Source organism: Dendrobates tinctorius, unplaced genomic scaffold, assembly GCF_039654945.1.
Source record: "Dendrobates tinctorius isolate UK_male_01 unplaced genomic scaffold, ASM3965494v1 ptg000383l, whole genome shotgun sequence".
Classification (NCBI taxonomy): Eukaryota; Metazoa; Chordata; class Amphibia; order Anura; family Dendrobatidae; genus Dendrobates; species Dendrobates tinctorius.
The window spans coordinates 3,546,042-3,568,624 of NW_027362049.1; the positions used below are offsets into that span (position 1 = coordinate 3,546,042).

At 44.6% G+C, this 22,583-nt stretch overlaps 1 protein-coding gene across 1 annotated transcript in view; it reads left to right on the forward strand.

The window, feature by feature from the left end:
- Nucleotides 1-22,583, forward strand: part of MGAT5B (alpha-1,6-mannosylglycoprotein 6-beta-N-acetylglucosaminyltransferase B) — a 252,906-nt gene that overhangs the window by 45,147 nt on the left and 185,176 nt on the right. The window contains exons 2-3 of the mRNA XM_073563170.1: nt 16,675-16,802; nt 20,629-20,741. Of these exons, the coding sequence (XP_073419271.1) occupies nt 16,735-16,802; nt 20,629-20,741 (181 nt within the window). The 5' untranslated portion in view covers nt 16,675-16,734. The remainder of the gene's footprint in view (nt 1-16,674; nt 16,803-20,628; nt 20,742-22,583) is intronic.

The following is a 22,583-nucleotide window of genomic DNA, read 5'->3' on the forward strand; positions in this document are numbered from 1 at the left end:
CCTCAAAACACTGAAGGACTTTACAAAGGTCTTTCAGCTTCGACCACTGCACACCTGTCAACTCCATGTCTGCTCTCAAAGTGCCTGGCCGTGTATCCTCCCACAAATGCATTATGGCCTGCCTCTGCTCGCACAGCCGCTCCACCATGTGCAGGGTGGAGTTCCACCTTGTTGCAATGTCGATAATGAGGCGGTGGTTGGGAAGGTGGAGCAATCGCTGCAGCTTCTGCATACGAACGGAGTGTACAGGCGACCGGCGGATGTGCGCGCACAGTCTTCGCACCTTATGGAGCAGGGCTGTTAACTCCGGATAATTTTTGAGGAAGCACTGCACCACCAGGTTCAAGGTGTGAGCCAAGCAAGGTATGTGGCTGAGTTTTGAAAGGGCTATGGCTGCCACAAAATTCTAGCCGTTATCACTAACTACCTTGCCTGCCTCAAGATGTACACTGCCCAGCCATGACTCAGTTTGTCGCTTCAAGTACTCGGCCAGCACCTCGGCGGTGTGTCTGTCGCCCAAACACATCATCTGCAACACAGCCTGCTGACGCTTTCCACTAGCTGCTCGATAGGGGGACACATCGTGTGCAACAGTGGCAGCTGCAGATGGAGTGCTCGTACGACTGCGCTCTGTGGACGAGCTTTCGCTTCTGGAGGAGGAGGAGGGTCGAACGCCTACAGCCAACTGTTTCCTATACCGTGGGCTAGGCAGCACTGTCCCACCACCGCTGTCCCCTGTGGACCCTGCATCCACCACATTAACCCAGTGCGCAGTGATGGACACGTAACGGCCCTGGCCATGCCGACTGGACCATGCATCAGTTGTGAGGTGCACCTTTCCGCTCACTGACTGCTTGAGTGCATGGACAATGCGGTCTTTCACATGATGGTGGAGGGCTGGGATGGCTTTGCGAGAGAAGAAGTGGCGACTGGGTAGGTCATAGCGTGGTACTGCATAGGCCATGAGTTCGCGGAAAGCTGTGCTTTCCACCAACCGAAAGGGCATCATCTCAAACGAGATTAGTTTGGCAATGTGGGCGTTCAAACCCAGTGTACGCGGATGAGAGACTGAGTACTTTCTTGACCTACTCATAGTGTCTGGGAGGGTGAGCTGGACTTGAGAGCTGCATATGATGGAAGTAGCGGTGGACAGGGCGGACTGAGAGAGGGTTGATGATGGTGATGGAGTTGGTGTTCTTTCTGATGGCCTAGAATCAGTCTTTCGTTGATATAACAGTGGGATTCCCTGACTGCTGTGGTCTTGCAACGACACCTCAACATTTGCTGCTGTGCTAACCGGTGGGCTTACAGTGGGGGAAACAATGTAGCGTTGCTGACTACCTTCGTTGTGATCAGTTGCACATGTGGCACTTGAGGTTTGGTGTTGTGTCCACGCTTGCAAGTGCATGCTGGTTAAATGTCTAAGCATGCAACTGGTATTCAAATTTTTCAGATTTTTCCCTCGGCTAAAGGTCTTTGCGCACTTCTTACAGATAACCTTGGCCTGATCATGAGGATTTTGTTCAAAAAAGTGCCACACTGCACTCTTCCTACTTTGGCAGACATTTTGCGGCCTAGCACGCTGTGATCTTTTGACCCTCTGGACAAGCTGTCCAGCAACTCTTTTGATGTTTGGAACCTGTCTTTGGAGTGCTCCGGGCCTGCCAGATAACAGCTGTTGCGATGTCGATGTCTGCTGTGGATGCTCCTCATCTGAGCTATTGGAAGCAGCACCCTCTTCCCCCAATGGATGCCAATCTGGGTCAACAACTGGGTCATCCATCACCTCCTCTTCTATGTCATGTGCACCTTCCTCTGTGTCACCGTGTATGGTGGTATAGTGTGCGGGAAGGGGCACCTGAGTCTCATCAGGGTCAGAATCTGGCTCTGTACACTGCGAGGACAATGTAGTGCTCTGAGTGAATGTACCAGCAGAATCATCCATCAGCGGCTGTGCATCAGTGCACTCCATGTCAGATTCATCTTGGCCTGGGTAATTCACCATTTCACTTGATAATCCAGGCATGGTATGTGAAAACAGCTCCATGGAGTAATCAGTAGTATGGCCTGCGTCATCCTTCAATCTTGGTTGGGGTGAAGGACACAAGGAAAGGTGTGGTTCATGAACATGAGCCTCCAATGACGACTCAGTGCTTTTACTTTTTACAACTGAAGAAGAGGAGGCGATAGAGCTGGAGGCTGAGTCAGCAATGTAAGACAAAACTTTTTCCTGATGCTCTGGCTTTAAAACCGGTTTGCCAACTCCTAGAAAACTAAGCGTTCGAGGCCTTATGTAGCCAGACGATGACGCAGGGTCAGCACCTCCTGCATTCGGTCCTATTTTGCTCTTGCCACTACCATCAGATCCACCACCAACACCATCATTACCAGCTGCCAACCCCCGCCCAATTCCACGGCCTCTTCCACCAGCCTTCCTCATTTTTGGTAGAAATGTAGACAAAATCCAACAAACTATATAGTAATGTAAAACAAGGTACAAGGTGTCTATAGGACAGGGGAGATTTTGAATATCTGCACACACTTTTGGACAGTGGACACTTTTGGATTGTGTGAGGCCCACTGATATCTCAGCGCTATGTGACAGGCTCGATGGCACTGCTGTGACCTAAGTGACTAGAGGATAAGGGAGATTTTGAATATCTGCACACACTTTTGGACACTGGACACTTTTGGATTGTGTGAGGCCCACTGATATCTGAGCGCTATGTGACAGGCTCGATGGCACTGCTGTGACAAAAGTGACTAGAGGATAAGGGAGATTTTGAATATCTGCACACACTTTTGGACACTGGACACTTTTGGATTGTGTGAGGCCCACTGATATCTGAGCGCTATGTGACAGGCTCGATGGCACTGCTGTGACAAAAGTGACTAGAGGATAAGGGAGATTTTGAATATCTGCACACACTTTTGGACACTGGACACTTTTGGATTGTGTGAGGCCCACTGATATCTCAGCGCTATGTGACAGGCTCGATGGCACTGCTGTGACAAAAGTGACTAGAGGATAAGGGAGATTTTGAATATCTGCACACACTTTTGGACACTGGACACTTTTGGATTGTGTGAGGCCCACTGATATCTCAGCGCTATGTGACAGGCTCGATGGCACTGCTGTGACAAAAGTGACTAGAGGATAAGGGAGATTTTGAATATCTGCACACACTTTTGGACACTGGACACTTTTGGATTGTGTGAGGCCCACTGATATCTCAGCGCTATGTGACAGGCTCGATGGCACTGCTGTGACAAAAGTGACTAGAGGATAAGGGAGATTTTGAATATCTGCACACACTTTTGGACAGTGGACACTTTTGGATTGTGTGAGGCCCACTGATATCTGAGCGCTATGTGACAGGCTCGATGGCACTGCTGTGACAAAAGTGACTAGAGGATAAGTGAGATTTTGAATATCTGCACACACTTTTGGACACTGGACACTTTTGGATTGTGTGAGGCCCACTGTTATCTCAGCGCTATGTGACAGGCTCGATGGCACTGCTGTGACCTAAGTGACTAGAGGATAAGGGAGATTTTGAATATCTGCACACACTTTTGGACACTGGACACTTTTGGATTGTGTGAGGCCCACTGTTATCTCAGCGCTATGTGACAGGCTCGATGGCACTGCTGTGACCTAAGTGACTAGAGGATAAGGGAGATTTTGAATATCTGCACACACTTTTGGACACTGGACACTTTTGGATTGTGTGAGGCCCACTGTTATCTCAGCGCTATGTGACAGGCTCGATGGCACTGCTGTGACCTAAGTGACTAGAGGATAAGGGAGATTTTGAATATCTGCACACACTTTTGGACACTGGACACTTTTGGATTGTGTGAGGCCCACTGATATCTCAGCGCTATGTGACAGGCACGATGGCACTGCTGTGACAAAAGTGACTAGAGGATAAGGGAGATTTTGAATATCTGCACACACTTTTGGACAGTGGACACTTTTGGATTGTGTGAGGCCCACTGATATCTCAGCGCTATGTGACAGGCTCGATGGCACTGCTGTGACAAAAGTGACTAGAGGATAAGGGAGATTTTGAATATCTGCACACACTTTTGGACACTGGACACTTTTGGATTGTGTGAGGCCCACTGATATCTCAGCGCTATGTGACAGGCTCGATGGCACTGCTGTGACCTAAGTGACTAGAGGATAAGGGAGATTTTGAATATCTGCACACACTTTTGGACACTGGACACTTTTGGATTGTGTGAGGCCCACTGATATCTGAGCGCTATGTGACAGGCTCGATGGCACTGCTGTGACAAAAGTGACTAGAGGATAAGTGAGATTTTGAATATCTGCACACACTTTTGGACACTGGACACTTTTGGATTGTGTGAGGCCCACTGATATCTCAGCGCTATGTGACAGGCTCGATGGCACTGCTGTGACAAAAGTGACTAGAGGATAAGGGAGATTTTGAATATCTGCACACACTTTTGGACACTGGACACTTTTGGATTGTGTGAGGCCCACTGATATCTCAGCGCTATGTGACAGGCTCGATGGCACTGCTGTGACAAAAGTGACTAGAGGATAAGGGAGATTTTGAATATCTGCACACACTTTTGGACAGTGGACACTTTTGGATTGTGTGAGGCCCACTGATATCTCAGCGCTATGTGACAGGCTCGATGGCACTGCTGTGACAAAAGTGACTAGAGGATAAGGGAGATTTTGAATATCTGCACACACTTTTGGACACTGGACACTTTTGGATTGTGTGAGGCCCACTGATATCTGAGCGCTATGTGACAGGCTCGATGGCACTGCTGTGACAAAAGTGACTAGAGGATAAGTGAAATTTTGAATATCTGCACACACTTTTGGACACTGGACACTTTTGGATTGTGTGAGGCCCACTGATATCTCAGCGCTATGTGACAGGCTCGATGGCACTGCTGTGACAAAAGTGACTAGAGGATAAGGGAGATTTTGAATATCTGCACACACTTTTGGACACTGGACACTTTTGGAATGTGTGAGGCCCACTGATATCTCAGCGCTATGTGACAGGCTCGATGGCACTGCTGTGACAAAAGTGACTAGAGCATAAGGGAGATTTTGAATATCTGCACACACTTTTGGACACTGGACACTTTTGGATTGTGTGAGGCCCACTGATATCTGAGCGCTATGTGACAGGCTCGATGGCACTGCTGTGACAAAAGTGACTAGAGGATAAGGGAGATTTTGAATATCTGCACACACTTTTGGACACTGGACACTTTTGGATTGTGTGAGGCCCACTGATATCTCAGCGCTATGTGACAGGCTCGATGGCACTGCTGTGACCTAAGTGACTAGAGGATAAGTGAGATTTTGAATGTCTGCACACACTTTTGGACACTGGACACTTTTGGATTGTGTGAGGCCCAATGAATATCTGAGCGCTATGTGACAGGCTCGATGGCACAGCTGTGACCTAAGTGACTAGAGGATAAGGGAGATTTTGAATTTCTGCACACACTTTTGGACACTGGACACTTTTGGATTGTGTGAGGCCCAATGAATATCTGAGCGCTATGTGACAGGCTCGATGGCACAGCTGTGACCAAAGTGACTAGAGGATAAGGGAGATTGGATTGCTTTTAAAAAAGCAGTTTGCGGAGCAGTGGGTAAACAGCAATGCCAGCCTGTCAGGAAGCCTTAAAAGGCAGCCCAACAACCAACACCACTGATACACCACTATATAGCCTCCCTTTGCACTGCACACACAGTGACTGGTGTGTTGTGCAGGCCAAATTGCTATCAGCAGCAGAAGCAGTTTTTTTTTCTTCTCAGCAGGACAAAAAAAAAAAATTGGGATTGCTTAAGCAGTTTGAGGCCCAATGAATATCTGAGCGCTATGTGACAGGCTCGATGGCGCAGCTGTGACCAAAGTGACTAGAGGATAAGGTAGATTGAATTGCTTTTAAAAAAGCAGTTTGCGGAGCAGTGGGTAAACAGCAATGCCAGCCTGTCAGGAAGCCTTAGAAGGCAGCCCAACAACCAACACCACTGATACACCACTATATAGCCTCCCCTTGCACTGCACACACAGTGACTGGTGTGTTATGCAGGCCAAATCGCTAGCAGCAGAAGCAGTTTTTTTGTCTTCTTCCCTGCCTAACGCTCTCCCTACAGAATCAGCAGCAACCTCTCCCTATGCTAAGATCGGCAGAAGTAAGATGGCGGTCGGCGTGCACGCCCTTTTATACCCCCTGTGACGCCCACCAAAGCAAGCCAATCACTTGCATGCCCTTCTGAAAGATGGTGGTGACCCGTGCCTATGTCATCACGTTGCCCACAGTGTCCGTGGATCCTGATTGGCTGAAAAAGAACGCAAAACAAACTTTTGAAACGCGACTTTGGCGCGTAAGTCGCCGACCTCGTGACCGACCTCATCCTAGGGTCGGGTTTCGTTTCATGAAACCCGACTTTGCCAAAAGTTGGCGACTTTTGAATTTTTTCGACCAGTTTCGCTCAACTCTAGTAATCAGTGATCCCCATCACTAACGTTGTTCAGCGGGTTATCTGCACCTGTAAGCGACAAACGCTGGCCTTTTCAGTGTAGCGCACATGCAGCCACGGACATGTAAGGGCATGACACACCAGTTATTGGCCAATCTCATGTGCCAGAGCCTCACGTGTCCCTCTAGTAAGTCGGACTCGGACCGCGGGGCATGACGGAGTCTCGTTCGTTAACGGAATTAAGCTTGCAATGTGTGCATCTGTTCTGTAGCTGGCATGGTTGAGGTTTCCCAGGTGGAGTCGAATTTAACCGTAGGCTCCACTCCTGGTGGTGCCCTCCTGGACATTCCTTTAAGGTTCAGCTTTGCAACCATACTGCCCACGTAAAACAAACACTTTGCCTTCATGAACGCTGTTTGGAGGGTCATGACTCATGGGAATAACGCCGCCCAATCAGTTAACCTGCTAGAGAGATCTTTCGTTGCTCCCAAGCATGACATCACACTCCCTAGGAAGAAGGTAATGCCACTGTGGTGACCGTACTCCTGGGGGCGACACAAGTGCACTGATGCCCAGCCACTGCTCGATGAATCTGCTGGTACATTGACCCAGACCACTACATTCCCCTCGCACGCTACACGGCCTGAATCTGACCCTGATGAAACTCAGGTTACCCTTCCCATATACAGTTCCATCTTACACGGTGACAAAGAGGAAGCTGCAGATGAAAGTGCAGGTTCGGCCCACCCGCCATCAGACACACCACCCCACTATCAGGGGCCCTGTGCCAGTGCCGTCGCCAACGAGTGGGCCCCCCCTGCTTGCTCAGGATCACAGCACTTGCAAAGTTGAAATACTGTGCAGTGAGATGGAAGATGGGGACGACGAGGAGTCCAGACAAGTACAGGGATTCCCTAGCGAGGAGACTTATTTGATTGTTTTCAATGTTGGGACAGCAATTTTTGGGGAGCACTATACTCTGGAGAATGATAGATGGGGCCCACCATACACTGGAACATTCCAAAGGTGGACATCAGACACTGAAGCAGCATTTACAGGGCCCATTATACACTAGAGCATTAGAAATGGGGCCCATTATGTTTGGAGCATTATTTGGGCCCATAAGACAGTGGAGCTTCATCCATGGGGACCAACATATACTGTAGCATTATGTGGAGCTCATCATATACTGTTTCAAACATTATATGGGACCAATGATTCTGTATGGAGAAATAGATGGGCCTCGTCATGAGATGTAAAAAGTGAAGTATTTTTCATTGTACTATACCGCTATTTCTCTGCCGTATCGGAGCATGATGAGTTGTGGTATGTGTTAAAGGGGCGCTCTTTCGCCCAGGGCACATGAAAACCTGGAGCCTGCCCTCCCCCCCACAACTGTAGCCAAATAACCCCCATTTTTCAGTGCGTAACTTGTATTATGAAGTTAATTAAGGTTGACAAGCTTAAGTAAGAAGAATTGATGCTTTTGGCATTCAAATGGGCACTGTTGGTGTGTTTCCTGTCCTCCTCTTACTGCCGACTTTTATTCCCCATTGACTTACATTGGGCTTCGTGTTTCGGGACGACCCCGACTTTTCCCTATAATCGGACGATCTTGCTCGACCCGACTTTTGGAAAAGTCGGGTTTCACGAAACGAAACGCGACCCTAAAAAACCAAAAGTCGCTCAACTCTACTGCTCAGATAAAGCACATATTGGGTCCATGCTGCAGAAGTGAGGAGAGAAAAAAAAAAAATTCTAGGCCAGTTATAATGTCAGAGACACCGCACTGAACTTGCTCACTGAGCCAGTGCGCGTGTCCTGAGTAAAGCGAACAGTGCTCAAAGCTACCAGTGGAGCGGGCAGCAACCAAGTAGATGTGTACTTCACACCCGCAGGACCTGAAGCACGTGACTGCTAGAGGCGTGGCCTAAACTCCACAGAGCTAGGAGCTGCAAGACAATTCCTAGCAGAGTAACTGCGAGACAAAGATACCAAGGGGCATAGACAGTGAGAATAGTCAGGACGTAGCCAATGAGTCACACACAGAGATAGCTGCAAGGTACCAGAGGGGCGAGCAGAGAGTAGTCAGGTCACAGGCAATGAGTCATACACAGATAGTTGCAAGGTACAAGAGGGGCGAGCAGAGAGTAGTCAAGTCACAGGCAATGAGTCATACACAGATAATAACGCAGTACAAAATCAACAGGCAAACTCACAATGGGAAACAGAATCGGGTCAGAAACATATAAACAAGCTATAGCAACAAACAGGCACACGGGGGTCAGTACACTCGGCCAAAGGCAAAAGTATAACTGGCAGGGATTGAAGCTACCCAGGGGTTTATGAAGCTCTCCCAGAACCAGAAAGAGGCCACAATCATTAACCCCAAGTGTGCAGGTCAAAACCTGCACAGAGCTCCAGACATTAACCCCCGGTGTGCAGCTCAAAAACCTGCACTAGGATCATGACAATATTCTAGGTTCTTCAAAGTAGCCACCTTTTGCTTTGATTACTTCTTTGCACACTCTTGGCATTCTCTTGATGAGCTTCAAGAGGTAGTAACCGGAAATGGTCTTCCAACAGGATTGAAGGAGTTCTCAAAGATGCTTAGCACTTGTTGGCCCTTTTGCCTTCACTCTGCGGTCCAGCTCACCCCAAACCATCTCGATTGGTTTCAGGTCTGGTGACTGTGGAGGCCAGGACATCTGGCGTAGCACCCCATCACTCTCTTGCTTTGTCAAATAGCCCTTACACAGCCTGGAGGTGTGTTTGGGTTCATTGTCCTGTTGAAAAATAAATGATGGTCCAACTAAGCGCAAACCGGATGGAATAGCATGCCGCTGCAAGAGGCTATGGTAGCCATGCTGGTTCAGTATGCCTTCAATTTTGAATAAATCCCCAACAGTGTCACCAGCAAAGCACCCCCACACCATCACACCTCCTCCTCCATGCTTCACGGTGGAAACCAAGCACGTAGAGTCCATCCGTTCACCTTTTCTGCGTCGCACAAAGACACGGTGTTTGGAACCAAAGATCTCAAATTTCCCTGTCCCTTCTGGTCTTGACGACTCTATGTCATTGGCCATTCAAGTTGATCGACGTTTGCGAGAATGTAAAACTATGCGAGAGGCAGTGCCACCTTTCAAACAAACCTCTGAACCCATGCAATGTGATAGGGTTTTGTCTAGGGCGCAACATCAAGGGCGCAACGTCAAGAGTTTAGAAGGCGTAATAAGTTATGCTTCTTTTGTGGAGATGCTTCTCATGCTTTTTCAGCCTGCCCTAAACGAGAGAAACGTTTTGCTCACTCATTTGCGATGGGCAGTGTGCAGCCTAAGTTCCTTTTGGCTGTTACCTTGATCTGCTCCTTGTCTACATTTTCCGCTAAGGCATTTGTAGATTCAGAAGCAGGTTTGAATCTGATGGATTTTTATTTCGCTAAGCATTGTGGTTTTCCTATGGTGCCCCTTCTGACCCCTATTCCTTTGAGGGGTATTGATGCTACCCCTTTGGCGGAGAATAAATCCCAGTTTTGTACCCAGGTGATTATGCGAGTCGCCCCAGACCACCAAGAGAATTGTAAATTTTTGGTGTTGCACAATTTACATGATATTATTGTACTAGGTTTTCCGTGGTTGCAGACCCATAATCCTGTGTTGGATTAGAAATCTGTGTCTATGGTGAATTAGAGTTGTCAATGTGCTCTTGGTGACACTCCTGTTTTCTCCACCTCTCCCCAGTCTCAAGATGTTCCTGACTATTTGGCTGATTTTTCTGATGTATTTAGTGAAAGTAAGTCCGCGTCTTTGCCTTCTCATAGAAGTAATGATTGCGCAATTGAGTTGATGCCCGGGTGTAAATTTCCCAAAGGTCAGCTTTTCAACTTATCGGTACCTGAACATGATGCTATGCGATCTTATATCAAGGAGTCATTAGAGAAGGGTCATATAAGACCATCCTCTTCACCTTTAGGTGCTGGGTTTTTTTTTGTGGCCCAGAAAGATGGCTCATTAAGGCCATGTATTGACTATCGTTCCCTTATTAAGATCACTGTTAAATATCAGTACCCGTTGCCCCTGATTTCTGATTTATTTTCCAGGGTCAAAAGTGCTTGTTGGTTTACCAAACTTGACCTTAGGGGGGCGTATAATCTTATTTGCATCAAGCACGGGGATGAATGGAAGACGGCTTTTAATACTCCGGAGGCACATTTTGAGTATCTGGTGATGCCTTTTGGGCTCACTAATGCCCCTTCCGTCTTCCAGTCTTTTATTAATGATATTTTCCGGGACTTTGTGGATAAGTTTTTGATCATTTATCTGGATGATATTTAGATTTTTTCCAGTGATTGGGATTCTCATGTGGAACATGTTCAGACTGTGTTCCGGATCTTGAGAGAAAACACTCTGTATGTTAAGGGATCGAAATGTCTCTTTGGTGTACAGAGGATTTTGTTTTTGGGATTCATTTTGTCCCCATGTGCTATTGAAATGGACCCGGCCAAGGTACAGGCCATCTATGATTGGGTTCAGCCCACTTCTCTGAAGGCTCTTCAGAAGTTTTTGGGTTTTTCTAATTTCTATCGTAAATTTTTCAGTAATTTTTCTGGTATTGTTAAACCACTGACGGATTTGACCAAAAAAGACGCTGATGTGGTGAATTGGCCTCCAGAGGCAAACCCTGCGTTTCAGGAGCTTAAGTGGAGATTCACTTCTGCTCCGGTTCTGCGGCAACCTGATGTTTCATTCTCATTTCAGGTGGAGGTAGATGCTTCTGAGATTGGTGAAGGAACCGTTTTGTCTCAAAGGGATCCGGTAACCTCTAAGATGAATCTCTGTGCCTTCTTTTCTTGAAAATGTTCCCCATCTAAATGTAACTATGACATGGGGAATCGAGAGTTTTTGCCCATGAAGTGGGCATTTGAAGAGTGGAGACATTGGTTGGAGGGAGCTAGACATCAAGTTGTGGTCCTTACCGACCACAAGAATTTGATTTATCTTGAATCAGCCAAGCGCTTGAATCCTAGACAAGCTAGGTGGACCTTGTTTTTCACGCGTTTTAATTTTGTGGTCACCTTTCTTCCTGGCACTAAGAATGTTAAGGCGGACGCCCTTTCTAGGAATTTCTTTGCGGATTCTCTTGATGTGACCGAGCCTACTACCATTCTGGGTGAGGGTGTGGTTCTTTCCGCCATTTCACCCGATTTGAGACTTGCCCTGGAGGAATTTCAGGAGGACAAGCCTGAACGATGCCCTGTGGGGAAATTGTTTGTCCCTGACCAGTGGAGGAAAAGAGTGATGGCTGAAATTCATTGCTTTGCACTGGCTGGTCATCCGGGTATTTTTGGTACCAGAGATTTGATGAGTTGTTTTTTTTTGGTGGCTTGCCTTATCTCGTGATGTCTGGAATTTTTTGCAGTCCTGTGGGACTTGTTCCAGGTCCAAGTCCTGTTCTCATTCTAGTGGTTTGTTGATGCCCCTGCCAGTGCCCAATAGATTTTAGTTCTGATCTCCCTGTCTCTCAGAGAATGACTGTTATCTGGGTGATTTGTGATAGATTTTCCAAGATGGTCCATCTTGTACCACTCCCGAAGTTGCCATCTTCTTCTGAGTTTGTGCCCCTGTTTTTACAACAGGTGGTTCGTTTGCACAGGATTCCTGAGAACATTGTGTCAGACAGAGGAGTTCAGTTTGTTTCCAGATTTTGGACGGCCTTTTGTTCTAAACTGGGAATTCAGTTATCTTTCTCCTCTGCATTTCATCCTCAGACCAGTGGACAAACTGAGAGAACAATCCAGACTTTGGAATCCTATTTGAGATGTTATATATCTGCTGATCAGGATGACTGGGTCTCATTTCTGCCATTGGCTGAATTCGCTCTAAACAATAGAGCTAGTTCCGCCACTTTGATGTCTCCGTTTTTCTGTAATTTTGGTTTTCATCCTCGATTTTCATCGGGGCAGGTGGAGGCTTCTGCTTGCCCAAGTGTGGATTCTGTGGTGAACAGAATGCAGCAGATTTGGGACCAAGTAGTGGACAAGTTGTCCCACTCTCAGGAAAAGGCCCAACGGTTTTCCAACCGGCATAGTACCTTTGGTCCCCGGTTCAAAGTGGGTGATATGGTTTGGTTGTCCTCAAAAAATATTCCAATGAAGGTTGCGTCTCCAAAATTAAAGCCAAGGTTCATTGGACCTTATAAGATTTTGGAAATCCTTAACCCCGTTTCTTTCCATTTGGCTCTCCCAGGTACGTTCAAGATTCATAATGTTTTTCACAAATAATTGTTGAAAAGGTTTGTGGAGCCAGTAGTTCCTGTTGCGGCGCCCCCTGACCCTGTATTGGTTGAGGGAAATTTGGAGTATGAGGTAGAGAAAATATTGGACTCTCGTCTGGCTAGACGGAGACTTCAGTACTTGGTCAAGTGGAAAGGTTATGGCCAGGAGGATAATTCTTGGGTCTCTGCTTCCGATATTCATGCCGAGAGATTGGTTTGTGCTTTTCACCGGGCCCATCCTGATCGGCCTGGTGGTGTGGATGAGGGTTCGGTGACCCCTCCTCAAGGGGGGGTACTGTTGTGAGCTCTCTTGATCCGACTTTTGAGGCAAGGCTCCCTCTGGTGGATACTGCTGGTAGTGGTGTTGGTCAACATGATGGTAACCCAACAGCTGCAGAAGATAATTGGAGGAGTGGTGGTAGTGACTAGGACTACATAAGCGAGCAGACTTCTCTCAGTGACTGCCGGTGATACTCCTTTCTTTGCTTACTGAGGATTTCTGTCTGCTGCCTGATCCTGCATTTTTTCAGCTAAGTGTCAATTACTAAACCCTTTGCATCTGTTTTTGCTTTGCTGTCAGGGGTCATCTTGCTCCCCCTGGGGCTGCTGGCTCCTGCCCTGTATTTTTGTATCTTGTGTTTGTTAGCTCAGTCCCCTGCTGTATTAGCCTGTTGCTAGCCGCCAGTTCACACCTGAGTGCTGATATAGTGGGGGCGAGGTTGTTCAAACCTCAATATTTTTGTACATCAGTCATATTGGAATTATTAGGATTTTTGCGTGATTGCAGACAGTGCTTTTTCTGTCCTGTCCTATCTAGTCAGTGTGGGTCCCATCATTTGCTCATATTTTCTGTCTGTGTTTGTGCTTCATCTTGTCTCACCGACAGTATATGTTTGGGGACTGTCTATTCCTTTGGGGATCTGCTCCGGGGCTGTTTAGATTTCACCTTTCTGTCTTTAGGCTTAGTTAGTCCTCCGGCTGTGACGAGGCATCTAGGGCAATGTAGGAACACTCCACGGCTATAGCTAGTTGTGTTGTTAAGATCAGGGGTCTGCAATCCGCTGAGCGACCAACCTCTCTGGTGTTCTGGTGGCATAGCCTATTGCACTCTCCTCCTCGGTGACCCATTCATAACAGAGCATCTTATGGGGCCATAACCTTTATGGAGCATCTTATGGGGCCATAACCTTTATGGAGCAGCATATGGGGCATATTAATCTATGGAGCATCTTATGGGGCCATTATTAACCTTTGTGCAGCATTATATGAGGTGTATTTTGTATGAAGCATCTTATGGGGCCGTCATGAACTGTATGGAGCATTATCTAGGGCTCCTGATTCAATATGGATATTCAAAAACATTTAACCTACTGATGTCTCAATCAATTTTACTTTTATTGGTATCTATTTTTATTTTTGAAATTTACCAGTAGCTGCTGCATTTTCCACCCTAGGCTTATACGCAAGTCAATAAGTTTTCACAGCTTTTTGTGGCAAAATTAGGGGGGTCGGCTTATACTCGGGTTGTCTTATACACAAGTATATACGGTAAATAAATTCTGTAAAAAGCAAATCAAGGCAGCAAAGATTGAGACAGAGAGACTCATTGAGAGAGAAAGTAAAAATAATCCCAAAATAGTCTTTAACTACATAAATGGTAAGAAACTAAAAAATGATAGTGTTGGCCCCCTTAAAAATAGTCTGGATGAAATGGTGGATGAGGATGAGGAAAAAGCCAATATGCTAAATGACTTTTTTCAACAATATTTACACAAGAAAATCCTATGACGGATAACATGATTAGTGATAAAAATTCTCCACCTGCTTAACCCCACAGGAAGTACGATGGCGTCTGAAAATCACTAAAGTTGACAAATCACTGGGCCCGGATGGTATACACCCCCGAGCACTGCAGGAATTAAGTACAGTCATAGAAAGACCTTTATTTTTAATCTTTAAAGATTCCACAATAACAGGGTCTGCACCGCAGGCCTGGCATATAGCTAATATGGTGCCAATATTCAAAAAGGGGACAAAAACTGAACTTGGAAATTATAGGCCAGTGAGCTTAACCTCAACTGTGGGTAAAATCCTGGAAGGTTTTCTAAGAGATGCTATACTGGAGTATCTGAAAAAAAATAACCTCATGACCCAATATCAACATGGGTTTACAAGGGATCGTTCCTGTCTGACTAATTTCATAAGCTTCTATGAAGAGGTAAGTTCCGGACTGGACCAAGGAATTGCAGTGGACGTGGTGTACATGGACTTTTCAAAAGCTTTTGATACAGTGCCACACAAAAGGTTGATACATAAAATGAGAGCAATGGGGATAGGGGAAAATATGTGTAAGTGGGTTAAGACCTGGCTCAGGGTTAGGAAACAAAGGGTGGTTATTAATGCAGCACACTCGGACTGGGTCACGGTTAGCAGTGGGGTACCACAGGGGTCAGTTTTGGGCCAGCTTCTTTTTAACATATTAATGACCTTGTAGGGGGCATATGGCGTAGAATTTCAATATTTGCAGATGACCCTAAACTCTACAGGGTAATCAATACAGAGGAGGACAATTTTATATTACAGGAGGATTTATGTAAACTAGAAGCTTGGGCTGATAAAACGCAAATGAGCTAAAATGGGGATAAATGTAAGATCATGCACTTGGGTAGAGCAAACAAGATGTATAATTATGTGCTTAATTGTAAAACACTGGGCAAAACTGTCACTGAAAAAGACCTGGGTGTATGGGTGGACGACAAACTCATATTTAGTGGCCAATGTCAGGCAGCTGCTGCAAAGGCAAATAAAATAATGGGATGCATTAAAAGAGGCATAGATGCTCATGAGGAGAACATAATTTTACCTCTATACAAGTCAGTAGTGCGACCACACTTAAAATACTGTGCACAGTTCTGGTCTCCGGTGTATAAGAAAGACATAGCTGAACTTGAGCGGGTGCAGAGAAGAGCGACCAAGGTTATTAGGGAACTGGGAGGTCTTCAATAACAAGACAGGATATTACACTTGGGGTTATTTAGTTTGGAAAAATGAAAGTTTAGGGGTGATCTTATTTTAATGTATAAATATATGAAGGAACAGTACAAAGACCTTTCTAATGATGTTTTTACTCATAGACCTGAGACAGGGACAAGGGGGCATCCTCTATGTCTGGAGGAAAGAAGGATTAAGCATAATCACAGACGCGGATTCTTTACTGTAAGGGCAGTGAGACTATGGAACTCTGCCGTATGATGCTGTAATGAGTGATTCCCTACTAAAATTTAAGAGGGGACTGGATGATTTTCTTGAAAAGTATAATATTACAGGTAATATACACTAGTTTCCTTGATATTGTGTTGATCCAGGGAGCTAGTCTGATTGCCATATGTGGAGTCGGGAAGGAATTTTTTTCCCCAATATGAAGCTTACTGTTTGCCACATGGGGTTTTTTTGCCTTCCTCTGGATCAACATGTTAGGGCAAGTTAGGATAGGATATGTGTTGAACTAGATGGACTTAAAGTCTTCCTTCAACCTTAATAACTATGTTACTATGTTACCCATAATGTGGTGGTGCACCATCTTGCTGGGCAAACTCAGGGAATGTGCCATCTTCAGTGCATAAAGAGGCCAACACATCATCATGTAGCAGTTTCAGATATCCAGTGTCATTGAAGTTTCCATTGATGAGTAATGGCCCCACTATCTTTGTACCTCATGTACCACAACATGCCATCAATTATGGGTGTCAGGTCCGAGCATTCCTACATGAAAAGTTGATATCACCAGCTATTTCCATTTTATTTAGGTGTATCCATATAAATGGCCCACCGTGTATTACAGCTATGTAAAGTGGTAAACAAATTTTAATATATGCTTCATTCATAATGTGGATATTTGGTCTTAGGGTGGCGCGCTGGACGACTCTGGAGTGACATCATTTGGAGTTTAACATTTGGTTACAAGTATGCTGTCTGTCAACTCTGATGGAAAGGTTTTGGTGCGAAGATGTTTTCTCACACTCAGGCCTTTCCGGTAAGTATATTCTAAAAGGATAAAATTGGTGTTGAAATACATTGTAAAGCCAAACGTAGAACATTACCTAGTTTTATAATATTTATAACAGTTTACAAACCAGCAAATGCAATCACAAAGTTTGTGTCTGGTGAGGGTCCATTAAAGGGATATTCCCCAAAACATCAAATTATCTCCTATCTATGAGATAAGGGATAACTTACTATTTGCTGGCAGAACTCATTACTGTGAGCCCTTTATCTGGCAGTTCCATAGACAATTACTGGATTGGAGGCCGAGCATGCACACCCCTGCTTCATTCAGGATGGGGTTGTAGGGCCCTGTTCTTGGACATTCAGAGCTTCAATCTTAGGATCACTTGCGGTCACAATGTTTGAACCCCCATCTTTCAGCAAGCAAGTTATCCCATCATCCTATGGATAAGGTTTTCTAACCTCCCAATATAGGAGAGGCCTTCCAACCCATGTTATAATCTAGTTGCCTGCCTTTGAACCAACTTTAGCTTTCCAATAGCCGCTTGAAAAGGTGAAGCCCAAAGCTGGATTCCATATTCAAGATGTGGCCTTACAAGTGATTTATAGAGGGATAATAATACATTGTGATCACACGTTATTATGCCTCTTTTTACACTCCCTAAAATCTTGTTTGCTTTTGCAGCTGCTGCCTGACATTGAGTACCGCTGCTCAGCTTACTTGTAACCAGAATACCCAAGTCCTTCTGTTCTGTAGTCCCGAGTATACTCCCATTTAATGTATATGCAGCAATAGGATCACTCTGTCCTAGATGCATTATTTTGCATTCATCTACATTAAGCCTCATCTTCCATATGTTTGTGGTTCTGTAATATTATACAGTCCAGATCTGTTGCTATTATTATCCTATAAAGTTTTATGTAATCATTAAAGATTGATACTTTACTCTGAATCCCATCCAAAAGGTTATCAATGAGAGTTAAAAAATTGGTCCTAACCCTGATCCTTGTGGCCCCCCCTGCCAACTTTATCCAGTCTAGAGAATGTGCCATTTACAATTTCTCTTTGCTTCAACACTCATTAATTCCCTTATTTGTGGCAAAAATAGAGTTTGAAATGATAATTTTCTAAAGAGATCAATATAAAGTATACCTAGTGTATATATAACTTAAATCTGTATTTAGCTTTTACTCTGTTTTATCTTTAGTCAGCACAAAATTTAGGACGTTAAAGGAAACTAATGGGACATACAAGTGCTTTTCAATAAATTAGAATATCATCAAAAATTAATTTATTTTAGTTCTTAAATACAAAAAGTGAAACTCGTATATTATATAGAGTCATTACAAACAGCGTGATCTATTTTAAGTGTTTATTTCTGATGATTATGGCTTACAGCCAATGAAAACCCAAAAGTCATTATCTTAGTAAATTAGAATAATTAACGAAAACACCTCCAAAGCCTTCCTAAGCATTTAAAAATGTCCCTTAGTCTGTTTCAGTAGGCTCCACAATCATGGGGAAGACTGCTGACTTGACAGATGTCCAGAAGGCAGTCATTGACACATTTCGCAAGGAGGGTAAGCCATAAAAGGTCATTGCCAAAGAAGCTGGCTGTTCACAGAGTGTTGTATCCAAGCATATTAATGGAAAGGTGAGTGAAAGGAAAAAATGTGGTAGAAAAAGGTGCACAAGCAATCAGGATAACCGCAGCCTTGAAATGATTGTTAAGAAAAGGCCATTCAAAAATTTGGGGGAGATTCACAAGGAGTGGACCTGCGGGAGTCATTGCTTCAAGAGCCACCACACACAGACGTATCCAGGACATGGGCTACAAGTGTCGCATTCCTTGTGTCAAGCCACTAATGACCAATAGACAACGCCAGAAACATCTTACTTGGGCCAAGGATAAAAAGAACTGAACTGTTGCTCAGTGGTCCAAGGTGTTGTTATCAGATGAAAATAAATTTTGCATTTGACTTGGAAATCAAGGCCCAGAGTCTGGAGGAAGAGTGGAGAGGCCACAAGCCAAGCCGCTTGAGGTCTAGTGTGAAGTTTCCACAGTCCATGATGGTTTGGAGAGCCATGTCATCTGCTGGTGTAGGTCCACTGTGTTTTATCAATATCAAAGTCAGTGCAGCCATCGACAAGGAAATTTTAGAGTACTTCATGCTTCCCTCTGCCGACAAGCTTTTTGGAGATGGAAATTTCATTCTCCAGCAGGACTTAGCACCTGTCCATACTGCCAAAAGTACAAATACCTGGTCTAAAAACAACAGTATCACTGTTCTTGACTGGCCAGCAAACTTGCCTGACCTTAACCCCATAGAGAAACTATGGGGTATGGTCAAGAGGACGATGAGAGACACCAGACCCAACAATGCAGACGAGCTGATGGCTGCTAACAAAGCAACCTGTTCTTCCAAAACACCTCAGCAGTGCCACAGACTGATCGCCTCCATGCCATGCCGCATTGATAAAGTGATTGATGCAAAAGGAGCCCCAACCAAATATTGAGCGCATTTACTGAATATACATTTCAGTAGGCCAACATTTTGGATTTTAACCCCTTACCGACATCGGGCATAATAGTACGCCGATGTCAGTATCCCTCCCTTTGATATGGGCTCTGGCGGTGAGCCCACATCTTTTCCAGGACATGTCAACTGTTTTGAACAGCTCACGTGCTCGCAATAGTCGCGAGTGGAATCGCGATCCAGCCGCAGCTATTAACTAGTTAAATGCTGACAGCGGCATTTAAATGGCGCTCCCAGCCATTGGGCCGGAAATGCGCTCACCAGTGACCCGCATCACGTGATCGCGGGACACCGATGCATCGACATGACAACCAGAGGTCTCCAGGATGAGTGCCACCCGGTTGTCGGTGCTCATAGCAGGTCAGTAATTCTGCTACATAGAGGCGATGTAAAAAAAAAAAAAAAGTAAAAAAAAAATTGTTTAAAAATATAAAAAAATATAAGTTTAAATCATCCCCCTTTCGCCCCATTCAAATTAAAATAAAAAAAATCACTCATACATATATTAGGTATCGCCGAGTTCATAATCGAATCGCCAGATCTATCAATAAAAAAAAGGATTAACCGGATCACTAAACGGCGAACAGCAAAACGCCAGAATTACATTTTTCTGGTCGCTGTGACATTGCATTAAAATTCAGTAACAGGCGCTCAAAGAATGTATCTGCACCAAAATGGTATCAGTAAAAACGTCAGCTCGGTACGTAAAAAATAAGCCCTCATCCAACCCGAGATCACGAGAAATTGAGATGCTACAGGTCTCGGAAAATAGCGCAATTTTATTTTTTTTTTTAAGCAAAGTTTGGATTTTTTTTTTCACCACTTGGATATGGTAAAACCAATGGTGTTGTTCAAAAGTTCAACTCGTCCCACAAACAATTAGCCCTCAAATGGCCATATTGGTGGAAAAATAAAAAAGTTATGGTTCTGGGAAAGATGGGAGCGAAAAAACAAAAATGAAAAACCAAAAAAATCTCCGGTCATGAAGGGTTTAAAATAATTTTTCAAGCTGATGTTATAAAGTATTCTAATTTACTGAGATAATGACTTTTGGGTTTTTATTGGCTGTAAGCCATAATCATCAACATTAACATAAATAAACACATGAATTAGATCACTCTGTTTGTAATGACTCTATATATGAGTTTTTTGTATTGAAGCACTGAAATAAATATACTCTTTGGTTATATTCTAATTTATTGAGAAGCACTTGTACAAATGAGATGCTAGTCGTTGCCTTGGAATTCTGATAAGATTGTTATTCTGATAAATGTCATGGTATCTTTCATAAATAATCTCTCATCCTTTGCTTGTAGGATTTTCGTACTGGGGATCGGATTTTTTACTCTTTGCTTCCTGATGACCTCACTTGGTGGACAGTTTTCAGCCAAGCGGCTAGCAGATTCTCCATTTACTATCAGAACAGAAGGTTAGCACTTTACAAAAAACATGTGATGGTTATCCAAGTATTGCTCTAGTTAGTAATATTATATAATATTGTCGAATAAAGCAAGACTTTATCCACTGAACAGCTGACAGGTTATGGGGGGACGGGATAACTGGGATCACTAATCACGAGAGCAGAGGTCCTCCAGTCTCCATTGTGAATGGAGCACAGGTCGCAATTGCTTTCTTTGGCTTAATGTATGGTATATGCTCTGGCAGGCTTGGACTTGCCCACAGGAAAACAGGAGAATCCTCCAGTGGGCTCCTGGTCAAGAGTGTACCACCACCCTTTTATATGAGCACTATATACTTGAATCACTGTGTACAGACAAAGACAGCATCTCATTCATTTAACAATCTACCCAGTTCATTGTTATATAAATTTGTGATTGATGATAATGTCACATTTGCATGTAGCTGCAAAGTGGGGCCCTGGAGTTGGTTACTGGTGGGCCCTTTGTGAGGAGGCCAGGCTGGTAGTGGTGGTGAGGAGAAACACAAAGTTCTGTCTGTGATAGATATCAAGTAGAATGCTCACATTAGATTTCAGGGTTCCTTCTGCTTCTGTCATATCGGCTCCAGATTTACGGTTTTCACAAACAACTCCAGACTCCATGTCCATAATTAACAGTTTAACTTTACTTGACACAGGCTCTTATTACAGATATGGCACAGTTCACATGCAATGGCCTTCCTGGAGCTTTCCCTGTCTTCTCTGACAACTTTCTTCCTGAAGACACTTATATTCTTGTTTCATCCGACGATCTCTGTCTAGCCTGGCAATATCTGCCCCTTCTGACAATCTCTGTCTTTCCTGGCAACTCTGCCCCTCCCGACAATCTGTCTGTGACGTGCGTGCCTCTAGGTCCACCAACTTCCTCCCATTCCCCTCGTCCGGTTTCAATAGGAAAAGGTAAAAGGTGCGCTCAGCTCTGCCTAATCCCGGACTTAGGCCCTGGATCCTCCTTGGAATAGTTACCGCTTAAGATGGTAACCACTTGCACACTGCTCAACCTGGGGTCCCTTCTTGCCTCAGCAACTTTACCCCTATAGCTATCTGATGCCTTCTTTCACTGCTGCATCAACTCTACCTCCTAAACAGGAAGTCTCTCACTATAGCTCACTGCTCTGCACTATCTGCATCTGTAACTCCTCCCAGCCTAGAAAACCCCTTCTGCTAGCTATGCTTATTCTATGATTCTCATTCCCTATGTCTATGGTGCTCCACTATTGTCCTATGTTACTGCTACCCCTCTATTCTATTCTATCACTGATCCTATACACAATACACGTAAAGTACATACACATTACAATAACATTAAATGAATACATTAACATGTATAAACTCTATGGAACTGCACGTATTTAATGTGAATACTGTTCAAAGAGGGGGAGGCACACGGCAGTCTCGGTCACCTCTTTACATCTTGGCACCCCAGTCCAACACTGCATGTCTGAGACTAATAGAGCCAAATGTTCTGCGTAATGTTCTTCAATCCAATAAAGAACAATTGAATCTGTAGCAATTATTTGCGACCTGCAATTCTTTCACATACGAGGACACTGTGAATTTTTAGTGCTCTTTAGGAGTCCATGTGGTCAGACCTTTTCCTCTGGATAGCTGATAACTTTTTATTTTCCGACAACCCTTTTAAATGCACTTTTACTTGATACTGAATAAATCAAGATGCTTTGAAAATTTTTATTCCATTTTTTTCACTATTTTCATATAAGTAACATGTCTATCTATCTTGTAATTTCCACAACTCTACAACTTTTTCTTCTTGGTATTATAATATCAATATTAAGGAGTATATACGATGTG